Source organism: Aythya marila (assembly GCF_965140915.1).
Source record: "Aythya marila genome assembly, contig: HAP1_HAP1_SCAFFOLD_91, whole genome shotgun sequence".
Classification (NCBI taxonomy): domain Eukaryota; kingdom Metazoa; phylum Chordata; class Aves; order Anseriformes; family Anatidae; genus Aythya; species Aythya marila.
In genome coordinates, this window is record NW_028137749.1 from 1 (window position 1) to 14,485 (window position 14,485).

Sequence of the window (14,485 nt, forward strand, 5' to 3'; positions counted from 1 at the left end):
GTGCTGAGCGCGCGGGCGCTGCGGGATGGGGGATTTATTGGGATGGGTGTTGGGCTATTGGGGTTTTTGGGGTTTTGGGGTGCCGGGGGGCTCTCAGTGACCCCCCCCCGCCCTTACAGTGCCACGGACGACTTCAACCACGGGGTGGTGCTGAGCGCGCGGGCGCTGCGGGACGGGGAGGTGTTCACGGTGCGCCTGGACCGCACGGTGCCCAAATGGGCCGGCTCCATCGAGATCGGGGTCACCACGCACAGCCCCGCGCGCCTCCAGCTGCCCTCCACCATGACCAACCTGCGCTCAGGTGGGCAACGGGGGGGGGGGTTTTGGGGTCCCCGGGGGGTCCCTAGGGGGTCTTCGGTGTTATTATGGGGTCTTCGTGGGGTTTTCAGCATCCTTATGGGGTCTTTATGGGGTCTACACCATCTCCATGGGGTCATCAGCAGCATTAGGGGGTCCCCAGGGGGTCCTCAGCATCGTTATGGGGTCCCCATGGGGTCTTCATCATCCTTATGGGGTCTCCATGGGGTCTACACCATCTCCATGGGGTCCTCAGCATCAATATGGGGTCCCCGGGTGGTCCTCGGGGGGTCCTTGGTGTTATTACGGGGTCCCCATGGGGTCTTCAACATCGTTATGGGGTCCTTATGGGGTCTACAACATCTCCATGGGGTTCCCAACATCTCCATGGGGTCATCAGCATCAATATGGGGTCCCCAGGGGGTCCTCGGGTGGTCCTCGGGGGGTCTTCGGTGTTATTACGGGGTCTTCGTGGGGTTTTCAGCATCCTTATGGGGTCCTTATGGGGTCCTTATGGGGTCTACACCATCTCCATGGGGTCCTCAGCGTCATTAGGGGGTCCCCATTGGGTCCTCATCGTTCTTATGGGATCCCCCTGGGGTCCCCAACATCTCCTTGGGGTTCCCAATGTCCTTATGGGATCCCCGTGTGCTCCCCTCCCTGTACCCTCCACCCTGAGATCTCCAAGCCCCCCCTTAACCCCAAACCCCCCTGTAACCCCCATAACCCCCATAAAAACCCCAAACCCCCCATAAAAACCCCCAAAATCCCCCCCAAAAAACCCCAAACCCCCCCCAAAAAAACCCCAAACCCCCCAAAAACCCCAAACCACCCATAAAAACCCCAAAACCCCCTTATAACCCCAAAACCCCCCAAAAAAACCCAACCCCCCCTCTCAAAAAAAAACCAAAAAACCCCAAACCCCTCCAAAAAAACCCCAAACCCCCCCAAAAACACCAAAAAAACCCCAAAACCCCCTAAAAAACCCCAAAACCCTACAGGCACCTGGATGATGACGGGCAATGGGGTGATGCACAACGGCACCACGGTGCTGGACGAGTACGGCCACAACCTCGACCGCCTCAAGGTGGGCGCCAGCACCCATGGGTGCGGGGGGGGTCCTTAGGGTGGGGGCGTGACCCTGACCCTCCCCCAACCCCACCCATGGGTGTCCTCGGAGGCGGGGGACACGGTGGGGGTGGTGTGGGCGCCAGCACCCATGGGTGCGGGGGGGTCCTCAGGGTGGGGGCGTGACCCTGACCCCCTCCCCCCCAACCCCACCCATGGGTGGACACGGTGGGGCTGGTGTGGGTGCCAGCACCCATGGGTGGGGGGTCCCGGGGGGGTGGGGACGTGACCCTGACCCCCCCAACCCCACCCATGGGTGTCCCCGCAGGTGTGGGACACGGTGGGGGTGGTGTGGGTGCCAGCACCCATGGGTGGGGTTGGGGGGGTCCCGGGAGGGGTGGGGGTGTGACCTCACCCCCCCCCCCAACCCCACCCATGGGTGTCCTTGCAGGTGGGGGACACAGTGGGGGTGGTGTGAGCGCCAGCACCCATGGGTGGGGTTGGGGGGGGGGGTCCTTAAGGTGGGGGCGTGACCCTGACCCTCCCCCAACCCCACCCATGGGTGTCCTCGGAGGCGGGGGACACGGTGGGGGTGGTGTGGGCGCCAGCACCCATGGGTGCGGGGGGGTCCTCAGGGTGGGGGCGTGACCCTGACCCCCCTCCCCCCCCAACCCCACCCATGGGTGGACACGGTGGGGCTGGTGTGGGTGCCAGCACCCATGGGTGGGGGGTCCCGGGGGGGTGGGGACGTGACCCTGACCCCCCCAACCCCACCCATGGGTGTCCCCCGCAGGTGTGGGACACGGTGGGGGTGGTGTGGGCGCCAGCACCCATGGGTGGGGTTGGGGGGGTCCCGGGAGGGGTGGGGGTGTGACCTCACCCCCCCCCCCAACCCCACCCATGGGTGTCCTTGCAGGTGGGGGACACAGTGGGGGTGGTGTGAGCGCCAGCACCCATGGGTGGGGTTGGGGGGGGGGGGTCCTTAGGGTGGGGGCGTGACCCTGACCCCCCCCCAACCCCACCCATGGGTGTCCCTGCAGGCGGAGGGCACTGTGGGGGTGGTGTGGGCACCAGCACCCATGGGTGGGGTTGGGGGGCGGTCCTTAGGGTGGGGGTGTGACCCTGACCCCCTCCCCCCCAACCCCACCCATGGGTGGACACGGTGGGGGTGGTGTGGGCACCAGCACCCATGGGTGGGGTTGGGGGGGGGGGGTCCTTAAGGTGGGGGCGTGACCCTGACCCCCCCCCCAACCCCACCCATGGGTGTCCCTGCAGGCGGGGGACACGGTGGGGGTTGTGAGGGTGCCAGCACCCATGGGTGGGGCCCCCGGGGGGGGGTCCTTAGGGTGGGGGCGTGACCCTGACCCCCCCCCCAACCCCACCCATGGGTGGACACGGTGGGGGTGGTGTGGGTGCCAGCACCCATGGGTGGGGGGTCCCGGGGGGGTGGGGACGTGACCCTGACCCCCCCAACCCCACCCATGGGTGTCCCCGCAGGCGGGGGACACGGTGGGGGTGGTGTGGGTGCCAGCACCCATGGGTGGGGTTCGGGGGGGGTCCTTAGGGTGGGGGCGTGACCCTGACCCATCCCCCAACCCCACCCATGGGTGGACACGGTGGGGGTGGTGTGGGCGCCAGCACCCATGGGTGGGGTTGGGGGTTCCCGGGGGGGGTTGGGGGTGTGACCTCACCCCCCCCCACCCATGGGTGTCCCCGCAGGCGGGGGACACGGTGGGGGTGGTGCGCCGTGCGGACGGCACCCTGCACTTCTTCGTCAACGGGACCCCCCAGGGCCCCGCCGCCTGGAACGTGCCCCCCGGCGTCTACGCCGTCGTCGACCTCTACGGGCAGGCGGCGCAGGCCACCATCGTGGGGGACGGAGGTGACTGGGGGGGTCGGGGGGGATTTGGGGGGGTTTGGGGGGGGTTGGGGGGGTTATTGGGGGGTTTGGGGGGAAATTGGGGGAGTTATTGGGGGATTTGGGGGAGATTTGGGGGAGTATCGGGGGATTTGGGGGGAATTTGGGGGGTTTGGGGGGGATTTGGGGGGAAATTGGGGGGATTTGGGGGGGTATTGGGGGATTGGGGGGGTATTGGGGGGTTTGGGGGGAAATTGGGGGGGTTTGGGGAGGTATTGGGGGGTTTGGGGGGAGGTTGGGGGAGATTTAGGGGGATATTGGGGGATTTGGGGGGGTATTGGGGGGATTTGGGGGAGATTTGGGGGGGTATTAGGGGATTTTGGGGGGTATTGGGGGATATTAGGGGATTTGGGGGGGATTTAGGGGGTTATTGGGGGATTTGGGGGAATATTAGGGGATTTGGGGGGTATTTAGGGGGGTATTGGGGGATTTGGGGGGGGTATTGGGACAGGCGGCGCAGGCCACCATCGTGGGGGACGGAGGTGGGGTTGGGGGGGATTTGGGGGGGATTTGGGGGGTTTGGGGAGGGGTGGGGGGGGTTTGGGGGAGATTTGGGGGGGTATTGGGGGATTTGGGGGGGTATTGGGGGGTATTGGGGGAAAACTGGGGGGATATTGGGGGATTTGGGGGGATATTAGGGGATTTGGGGGGGTATTGGGGGGATATTAGGGGATTTGGGGGGGTTATTAGGGGGTTTGGGGGGATTTGGGGGTGATTTGGGGGGATATTGGGGGATTTGGGGGGGTTATTGGGGGGGATTTGGGGGAGTTATTAGGGGTTTGGGGGGTTATTGGGGGGATATTAGGGGATTTGGGGGGGGTTGGGGGTGATTTGGGGGAGTATTGGGGGATTTGGGGGGGAATTGGATTTGGGGGGAAATTGGGGGGGTTATTGGGGGATTTGGGGAAGATTTAGGGGGGTTTGGGGGGCAAAATGGGGGATTTGGGGTGCTTATTGGGGGATTTGTGGGGATATTAGGGGATTTGGGGGGATTTGGAGGGGTATTAGGGGATTTGGGGGGGTTGGGGGAAAATTGGGGGATTTGGGGGAGATTGAGGGGGGTCTGGGGGGGATTTGGGGGGAAATTAGGGGAGATTTGGGTGGTTATTGGGGGATTTGGGGGTGGTGGGGGGAAATTGGGGGGGTTATTGTGGGATTTGGGGGCATATTAGGGGATTTGGGGGGGATTTAGGGGATTTGGGGGGTTATTAGGGGATTTGGGGGGGCATTGGGGGAGATTTGGGGGGGAATGGGGGTTATTGGGGGATTTGGGGGGATATCAGGGGGAATTTGGGGAGGTTGGGGGGGATTTGGGGAGCTGGGGGGGGAATTGGGGGAGCCGGGGGAGGAATTGGGGCGAGGATTTGAGATTTTGGGGGGGGGGCTCTGGGGGTCTTGGGTGCACTGGGGATGGACCCTGCAGCCACGCACCCTTTTTTACCCCCCCCCACCCCGTGCTGACCCCTGTTCCCCTCCCCCCAAACCCCAGACCCTCCATCCGAGGGCTCGTCGGGGGGCTCCCCCGGGACCCCCGAGAGCCCCCCGCCCCCGGGGGGGTCTTCCAGCGACCTGCGCTTCCACCGGCGCCACGGGGCCAACGCGCTGCTCACCAACGGGGGCCGCACGGCGCTGCGCCAGAACTGCCGCGCAGAGTTCAACGACGCCATCGTCGTCTCCAACCGGTCAGCACCCCCGGGGGGAACCCCAAAATCCCCGGGGGGAACCCCCAAAATCCCCAGGGGGAACCCCCGAAATCCGGGGGGGACGCCAGGGGGGGACCTGAAATGCCCAGCGCGGAACGCAAAATCCCACAGGGGAACTGAAAATCCCAAAGGGGAACCTGAAATCCCAGAGGGAAGATCCTAGAAGTCATGTCCTAGAACCCAAAAGTTATGTTCTAGAACCCAAAATCCAGGGGGGGAACCCCAAATCCAGGGGGGAGCACAAAAAGCCGGGGGGAACACCAAAACCTAGGGTGGAACCCAAAGTCCCACAAAGGAACACGAAATCCCAAAGGGGAGCCCAAAATCCTAGAGGGAAGATCCTAAAAGTCATGTTCTGGAACCCCAAAAATCATGTTATAGAACCCGAAGCTCACGTTCTAGAACCCGAAATCCATGAGGGAGATCCCAAAAGTCACATCCTGGAACCCAAACTCCATCGGGGGAGTCCCCAAAAGCGCACCCAGGAACCCAAAAGTCACGTTCTAGAACTCAAAAGTCATGTTGTAGAACCCAGGCCATGCTCTAGAACCCAAAGTCACATTCTGGAACCCAGAATCCATGGGGGAGATCCCCAAACTCATCATCTGGAACCCAAACTCCATGGGGGAGGGTCCCAAAAATCGTGCCCTGGAACCCAAAGCCCACATTCTAGAACCCAAATCCCACGATCTAGAACCCAAACTCCTTGCTCTAGAACCCAAAATCTACGGGGGAAATCCTAAAACTCACAGTCTAGAACCCCAAATCCAAGGCTGGTTCCCCCCATGGGTACCCCCCCATGGGTGCCCACCCCCTTGGGCGCCCCCCACCCATGGGTGCCCCCCCCTCCCCCATGACCCCTCCCCCACCCATGGGTGCTCCCCTCCCCCCCCCAGGGCGCTGCGGGACGGGGAACTCTTCGAGATCGTCATCCAGAAGATGGTGGACCGCTGGTCGGGCTCCATCGAGGCCGGTGAGCTGGGGGGGGGGGGTGACACTTTTTGGGGTGGGGTGACACTTTTTTGGGGGGGTGTGACACTAAGGGGGCGTGGTCTGAGCCGGCCCCGCCCCCAGGTGTCACCGCCATCCGCCCCGAGGAGCTGGAGTTCCCCAACACCATGACCGACATCGACTACGACACCTGGATGCTCAGGTGGGGGCACGGCGCGTCCCCAAATGTCCCCAAATTGTCCCCAAATTGTCCCCAAATGTCCCCAGGGTCCCTATTTGTCCCCATCTGTCCCCATATCCCCCTATTGTCCCCCAGTGTCCCCAAATGTCCTCTTGTCCCCTATTGTTCCCATATCCCCCAACTGTCCCCAATGTCCCCTATTGTCCCCAAATGTCCCCAAATGTCCCCACTGTCCCCATGTCCCCATAATCCCCTGATTGTCCCCAAATGTCCCCGTATCCCCCAATGTCCGCAATGTCCCTTATTGTCCCAATATACCCTATTGTCCCTATATCCCCCAAATGTCCCCAATGTCCCCAATGTCCCCAATGTCCCCAAATGTCCCTAAATGTCCCCAAATGTCCCCTGCCCCGCAGCAGTACGGTGGTGATGCAGGACGGGAACATGCTGTCCCCATGTCCCCAATGTCCCCATGTCCTCTATTGTCCCAATATACCGTATTGTCCCTATATCCCCCAAATGTCCCCAACTGTCCCCATGTCCCTAAATGTCCCCAATGTCCCCTATTGTCCCCTATTGTCACAGCGGCACGGCGGTGATGCAGGACGGGAACACGCTGTCCCCATGTCCCCATTGTCCCCATATACCCCCAATGTCCCCAATGTCCCCAATGTCCCCAAATGTCCCCAATGTCCCCAATGTCCCCAATGACCCCATATACCCCCAATGTCCCCAATGTCCCTAAATGTCCCCAATGTCCCCAATGTCCCCATGTCCCCTATTGTCCCAATATACCCTATTGTCCCTATATGCCCTGATTGTCCCCAATGTCCCCAATGTCCCCAATGTCCCCAATGTCCCCAAATGTCCCTAAATGTCCCCAAATGTCCCCAATGTCCCCAATGTCCCCAATGACCCCATATACCCCCAATGTCCCCAATGTCCCTAAATGTCCCCAATGTCCCCAATGTCCCCATGTCCCCAATGTCCCCAATGTCCCCAAATGTCCCCGCAGCGGCACGGCGGTGATGCAGGACGGGAACACGCTGTCCCCATGTCCCCATTGTCCCCATATACCCCCAATGTCCCCAATGTCCCCAATGTCCCCAAATGTCCCCAATGTCCCCAATGTCCCCAATGACCCCATATACCCCCAATGTCCCCAATGTCCCTAAATGTCCCCAATGTCCCCAATGTCCCCATGTCCCCTATTGTCCCAATATACCCTATTGTCCCTATATGCCCTGATTGTCCCCAATGTCCCCAATGTCCCCAATGTCCCCAATGTCCCCAAATGTCCCTAAATGTCCCCAAATGTCCCCAATGTCCCCAATGTCCCCAATGACCCCATATACCCCCAATGTCCCCAATGTCCCTAAATGTCCCCAATGTCCCCAATGTCCCCATGTCCCCTATTGTCCCAATATACCCTATTGTCCCTATATGCCCTGATTGTCCCCAATGTCCCCAATGTCCCCAATGTCCCCAAATGTCCCCGCAGCGGCACGGCGGTGATGCAGGACGGGAACACGCTGCGCAATAACTACGGCTGCGACCTGGACTCGCTGGGCACGGGGGCGCGGATCGGGATGATGCGCACGGCGCGCGGGGACCTCAAATACTTCATCGACGGCAGGGACCAGGGCGTCGCCTGCTCCGGGCTGCCCCCCGGTACGGGGTTATGGGGTCGTTATGGGGTCGGGGGAGTTATGGGGTCATGGGGGGGGTTATAGGGTCAGGGGGGTTGTGGGGTAACGGGTTATGGGGTTATGGGGTTATGGGGTTAACTTCATGGACCAGGGCATTGCCTGCTCCGGGCTGCCCCCCAGTATGGGGTTATGGGGTTGTTATGGGGTCCTTATAGGGTCAGGGGGGTTGTGGGGTCATGGAGGGGGTTATGGGGTCAGGGGGTGATAGGGTTATAGGGTCAGGAGTTATGGGGTTAACTTCATGGACCAGGGCGTCACCTGCTCCGGGCTGCCCCCCAGTATGGGGTCAGGGGGTCGTTATGGGGTCCTTATAGGGTCAGGGGGGTGGTTAGAGGTTTATGGGGTCATGGGGTCAGGGGTTATGGGGTTGTGGGGTTGTGGGGTTATGGGGTCAGGGGGGTTATGGGGTTAACTTCATGGACCAGGGCATTGCCCTCTCCGGGCTGCCCCCCGGTACGGGGTTATGGGGTCGTTATAGGGTCCTTATAGGGTCAGGGGGGTGTTTAGAGGGTCAGGGGGGTTGTGGGGTCAGGGGTTATGGGGTTATGGGGTCAGGAAGGTAATGGGGTTATCATCACGAACCAGGGCGTCGCCTCCTCTAGGCTGCCCCCCGTACAGGGTTATGGGGTCGTTATGGGGTTGGGGGGTGGTTATAGGGTCAGGGGGGTTGTGGGGTAATGGGTTATGGGGTTCTGGGGCTATGGGGCTGTGATGCTATGGGGCTGTGGGGTTATGGGGCCGTGGGTTTATGGGGCCATGGGGCTGTGGGGTTATGGGGTTACGGGGCCATGTGTCCGTGGTGCTATGGGGTTATGGGGCTGGGGGGTTGTGGGGCTGTGGGGTTGTGGGGTTTTGGGGTTGTGGGGCTATGGGGCTGTGATGCTATGGGGCTGGGGGGTTGTGGGGCTGTGGGGCCGTGGGGCTGTGGGGCTGTGTCGGTGTGGGTGTTGCTATGGGGCCGCCCCACAGAGGTGTACGCGGTGGTGGACCTGTACGGGCAGTGTGTCCAGGTGTCCCTCACCGGCGCCCCCGGCCCCGCCGACAACAGCCTGGGGCACGGCCCCCCCGACAAGGCCCCCCCCCCGTCACCAGGTGGGGGCACCCCCGGGACCCCCCCCCCCCGGCGGGAGGGACCCCCTCTGTAGGGTGGGGATCCCTCTATAGGGTGGGGATCCCTCTGTGGGGTGGGAGGGGTGGGAAGCCCCCCCCCAAGGGATGGGACCCCCCGGGATGGGACCCCCCCCCAACCAATGGGACCCCCCTCCCAATAGGATGGGACCCCCTCCCCCCAATGAGTGACCCCCCCATTAGTGACCCCCCCCCCTTGGGTACCCCTGCATTAGTGCCCCCCCCATTGGTGCCCCCAATTAGTGCCCCCCCCATTAGTGACCCCTCCCGGGGTCTCCCCCCTTGATGTTGCCCCCCCGACCCCACCCCCATTTTTATGCCCCCCCATTAGTGACCCCCCCAGGACCCCCCCTCGAGTTCCCCCTCCCTTGGGTACCCCCCCTTGTTGCCCCCCCCACTGACGCCCCCCCCATTGATGCCCCCCATTAATGCCCCCCCCCAGGGTCACCTCCATCACTGATGCCCCCCCTCGGGTCCCCCCCCCCCCTTGTTGCCCCCCCCGACCCCCCCCCAATTTCCGTGCCCCCCCATTAGTGCCCCCCCCATTAGTGCTGCCCCCGCCCCTCCCCCACTGACGTTGCCCCCCCTGACCCCCCCCATTTCCGTGCCCCCCCATTAGTGACCCCCCCGCCCCTCCCCCACCTTGTTGTCCCCCTGACCCCCCCCATCTCCGTGCCCCCCCCCAGCCCCCCCGGTCCGGCACCGTTTCCACGCCAGCTGCGGGCAGAACGTGGCGCTGGCGGGGGAGGGGCAGCGCGCGGCGCGGGTCGGGGGCTTCAGCCACGGGGTCGTCTTCAGCAGGACCCAGCTGCGGGACGGGGAGCTCTTCGAGGTGGGCGGGGACACGGGGGGCACGCCCACTGGGGGCGGGGTTAAATGGGGCACGCCCACATGGGGCGGGGTCACTGGGGTGGGGTCACTGGGGGTCATGGGGGTGTCATTGGGGGTGGCATTGGGGTGGGGTAGGGGCAGGCACTGGGAGGGGTGGGATACACACATGGGGGGGCGGGGCTAGTGGGGGGTACGCCCACTGGGGGCGGGGTTAAATGGGACACGCCCATAGGGGGCGGGGTCAAAGGGGGACACGCCCGCCTGGGGTGGGGTCACTGGGGTGGGGGCATGGGGGGTGGGGTCACTGGGGGTCATTGGGGGGTGGCATTGGGTTGACATGGAGGGTGGGGCTAAAAGTGGACACGCCCACAGGGGAGGGGCCAAGGGACACGCCCACTGGGGGGCGGGGCCAAATGGGGACACGCCCACATGGGGTGGGGTCACTGGGGCAGGATCATGGGGGAGTAGAATTGGGGTAGGGGAGGGCACTGGGAGGGGTGGGATACACACATGGGGGCGGGGCCACGGGGGACACGCCCACTGGGGGCGGGGTCAAGGGGGGACACGCCCACATGGGGCGGGGTCACTGGGGCAGGGTCACTGGGCTGGGGTCACTGGGGGTCATGGGGGAGAGGTTGGGGAGGGGAGGGGGGAATGGGGTGTGCCCATTTGGGGGCGGGGCCAAGGGTGGACACGCCCACTGGGTGGGAGGCCACGCCCCTTGTAAGGGAGGGGGCGCTGCACGAGGAGGGAGGCCACGCCCCCCGGTGGTCCAAGCCACGCCCCCTTGGAGCATTAACCCCTCACTGCCCAGATGCAAATAGAGGCAGGTGGGCAGGCTGGGGGGGGGGGTAATCAAATGTGGGCGTGGCCTGAGGGTGGCTCCGCCCCCTTGGATCAAAGCCGCGCCCCCGGGGCCTAAGCCACGCCCCCTGAGAATTAACCCCTTGCTGCCCAGATCCAAATTGAGGCGTGTGGGCAGGCTGGGGGGGGGTAGGTGTGAATAACCACCGGTGGGCGGGGCCTGCTGCTGTCCCCGCCCCCTCGGGGCCCAAGCCCCGCCCCCCGAGCGTTAACCCCTTGTTGCCCAGGTGCGCATCGAGGCCCTGGACGAGCGCTGGGCGGGCTCGGTGCGGGTGGGGCTGGCGGCGTTGCCCCCCGGGCAGGGCCCCCCCGGCCCCCCCGCGCTGCCCCCCTCCCTGCTGGACCTGCCCGGCCCCCCCAGCTGGGTGGTGGCGGGGGCCGAGGTGCGGCGCAACGGGACCCCCGCCCGCCACAACTACGGGGTCAACCTGGAGAGGCTGGCCGTGAGTGGGGGGGGGCTGGGGGGGGGTAGGGGGGGGTGGGAGGGGGCTGGGGGGGGCTGAGGGGGTCGGGTGGGGGGGATGGGAGGGGGTTGGGGGGGGATTGGGGGGGGGCTGGGGGGGATGGGAGGGGGCTGGGGGGGGATGGGAGGGTCGGGTGGGGGTTCTTGGGGGGGTTGGGAGGGGGCTAGGGGGGAGTGGGGGGGTCCTGGGAGGGGCTGGGGGGGGATGGGAGGGGGCTGGGGGGGGTCCTGGGAGGGGTCTGGGGGTTCTTGGGGAGGTTGGGAGGGGGCTGGGGGGGGTTGGGAGGAGTCTGGGGGGGTCCTGGGAGGGGCTGGGGGGGGCTAGGGGGTTTTTGGGGGGGCCGGGGGGGGTCAAAGGGTGGGCTGAGGGGGTCTTGGGGGGGTCCGGGTGGGACTGGGGGGGTTGGGAGGGGGCTGGGGGTATTGAGGGGGGGCTGGGGGGCCGGAGGGTGCAGATGGAGGGTCTGGGGGGGTCTTGGGGGGGGGTTAGAGGGGTGCTGAGGGGGTTGGGGGGTTCTTGGGGGTGTCAAGGGGGTCCAGGAGGGGTCAAGGGGGTCCTGGGTGGGACTGGGGGATCTTTTAGGGGGGTTGGGGGGGGGTTGAAGGGTCCTGGGGAGGTTCTGGGGGGGTCCTGAGTGAGGCTGGGGGGGGTCCTGGGGGTTTTGGGGGGGCTCTGTGGGTTCTTTGGGGAGTTTTGGGGGGATTTGGGGGGTCTGGGAGGTCCTGGGGGGGGCCAGGGGGGTCGTGGGGGGGTCCCGGGGGGGTCGTGTTGTGGGGGGGTCCCTGATTTCCGCCCCCCCCCCCAGGTTGGGAACCGTCTGGGGGTGCGGCGCGGGGCGGACGACTCGATGCACATCCTGGTGGACGGCGAGGACATGGGGCCCGCGGCCACCGGCGTGGCCAAGGTGACGTCATCAACCGCCCCATGACGTCATCAACCGCCCTGTGACGTCATTGCCCCATGACGTCATCAATCACCCCGTGACGTCATCAATCACCTTGTGGCATCATCACCCTGTGACGTCATCGCCCCGTGACGTCATCGCCCTGTGATGTCATCGCCCTATGATGTCATCACCCTGTGATGTCATCACCCCGTGACGTCATTACCCCATGACGTCACCACCCTGTGACGTCATCACCCTGTGACGTCATCACCCTGTGATGTCATCGCCCCATGGTGTCATTGCCCTGTGATGTCATCGCCCCATGACGTCATCAATCACCCCGTGACGTCATCGCCCTGTGACGTCATCACCCCATGACGTCATTAATCACCCTGTGACGTCATCACCCTGTGACGTCACCTGTCCGGTGACGTCACCCCCTCAGGACCTCACCCGTCCCTTGTGATGTCACAACCCCCTCCTCTCCCCTCCCCCCCCATGGGTTTGTTCCGCTGGTGTCCCCCCCCCAGGTGACATCATTGCCGTGACGTCACGGTGATGTCATTGCATCAGGTGATGTCATCGGGTTGGGTGATGTCATCGGGTTGGATGATGTCATCAGGTTGGGTGACGTCATCGGATTGGGTGATGTCATCGGGTCGGGTGACATCATCAAGCCAAGTGACGTCATCGAGCTGGGTGACGTCATCACTTGCGTGACATCATCCAGCTGGGTGATGTCACGGCTTGGGTGACGTCACCGGGTCTCTGACGTCACGGGGGCCTCCGTGATGTCACGTCCTGCCTGGGAGGGGCTCCCCTGTGACGTCACGGGGATTCCCCCCCCCCATCCTTTGCCTGGGCGTGGCTGTGACGTCACAGGGCGTGGCTATGACATCACAACTCACAGCTATGACGTCACAGGGCGTGGCTATGACGTCACCACCCTCCCTACCCCCACAACCCCCCCCGGGAATCCCCCCACCTATGACATCACATCACCGATGGGGAGGGGGGAGGGGCTATGACATCATCACACCGCGTGACCTCCCCAGCGATGACGTCACGGTGATGACGTCATGGTGATGACGTCACCGCCCCTCCCCCCCCCCCCCCAGAACGCCTTCGTGGCCCTGGACCTGTACGGGCGGGTGACGGCCGTGTCCATCGTCAGCGCGGGGGGGGGCGAGGGGGGGGCAGCGGCACCCCCAGCCCCTCCCCCACCCCCAGCCCCTCCCCCACCGCCACCTCCCCCCCCACCGTGAGTCCTTGGGGGGGGGGACTGGGAGGGACTGGGAGGGGGTGGGGGGGACTGGGAGGGGGATGGGGGGCACTGGGAGGGGGTGGGGGGGTATGGGGGATACTGGGAGGGGACTGGGAGGGACTGGGAGAGGGATGGGGGGGGACTGGGGGGCACTGGGATGGGACTGGGGGGGGATGGGGCACACTGGGGGCACTGGGAGGGGGATTGTGGTGGACTGGAGGGCACTGGGATGGGACTGGGAGGTACTGGGGGATACTGGGAGGGACTGGAGGGGATCAGGAGGTACTGGGAGGGGGTGGGGGGAGGATGGGGGATACTGGGGGGCACTGGGGGCACTGGGAGGGGCCCTGGGGGTCACCAGGCGGTGCCCCCACCCCCACTGACCACGCCCCCTCTTGACCCCGCCCCCTTGTTAACCCCTTCCTGCCCTCACCCCTTCTGACCCCACCCATTCTGACCCCGCCCACTCTGACCCCGCCTCTCTATGGCTCCTCCCAATCCTGGGCACGCCCCCTCTGGCCACGCCCCTTTACCCCTGCCCCTGTTAACCCCTTCCTGCCTTCACCCCTTGTGACCCCACCCACTCTGACCCCGCCCCCTTTGGCCCCGCCCCCTAATGGCCACGCCCCCTCTGGCCACGCCCCATTACCCCTGCCCCTTTTAACCCCTTCCTGCCCTCACCCCATGGGACCCCCACCCCTGCGCCCCCACCCTTGTGACCCCACCCACTCTGACCTCGCCCACTCTGTCCCCGCCTCCCTTTGGCTCCTCCCACTCATGGCCACGCCCCCATATGGCCACGCCCCTTTACCCCCGCCCCTGTTAACCCCTTCCTGCCCTCACCCCACCATGCCCCCACCCCATGGGACCCCCACCCCCTCTGACCCCTCCCCCCTGTGACCCCGCCCCCTGTGACCCCGCCCCCTTTGGCCCCGCCCCCAGGGCCCGCCCAACCTTCCTGCCCAGCCACGGCCGCAACATCCTCCTGTCCAACGGCAACCGCACGGCCACGCGCGTCTCCAGCTACAACCAGGGGCTGGTGCTGGTGGCTCAGCCGCTGCCCCCCGGCCGCCTCTTCCAGGTAGTGACGTCACCGGGGGGGGCGTGACGTCATCGGGGGCGTGACGTCATCACGGGGGGGTGACGTCATCCCCGGGGGGGTGATGTCATCCCGGGGGGTGACGTCATTGGGTTATGCATTGTGGTGGGGTCTGGGTGGGA

The 14,485-nt window shown here is 65.0% G+C and overlaps 1 protein-coding gene across 1 annotated transcript; it reads left to right on the plus strand.

The window, feature by feature from the left end:
- Positions 1-119: 119 nt before the first annotated feature.
- NEURL4 (neuralized E3 ubiquitin protein ligase 4) lies at positions 120-14,345 on the plus strand (the record flags this gene model as incomplete). The annotated part of the gene is made up of 13 exons (XM_082785015.1): positions 120-301; positions 1,299-1,384; positions 3,085-3,247; positions 4,773-4,965; positions 5,883-5,959; positions 6,061-6,139; positions 7,620-7,789; positions 8,797-8,919; positions 9,642-9,787; positions 10,878-11,093; positions 11,920-12,018; positions 13,119-13,261; positions 14,207-14,345. Coding segments are annotated over 13 exons (1,816 nt in total), but the record flags the coding sequence as incomplete, so codon positions are not given.
- Positions 14,346-14,485: the final 140 nt, after the last annotated feature.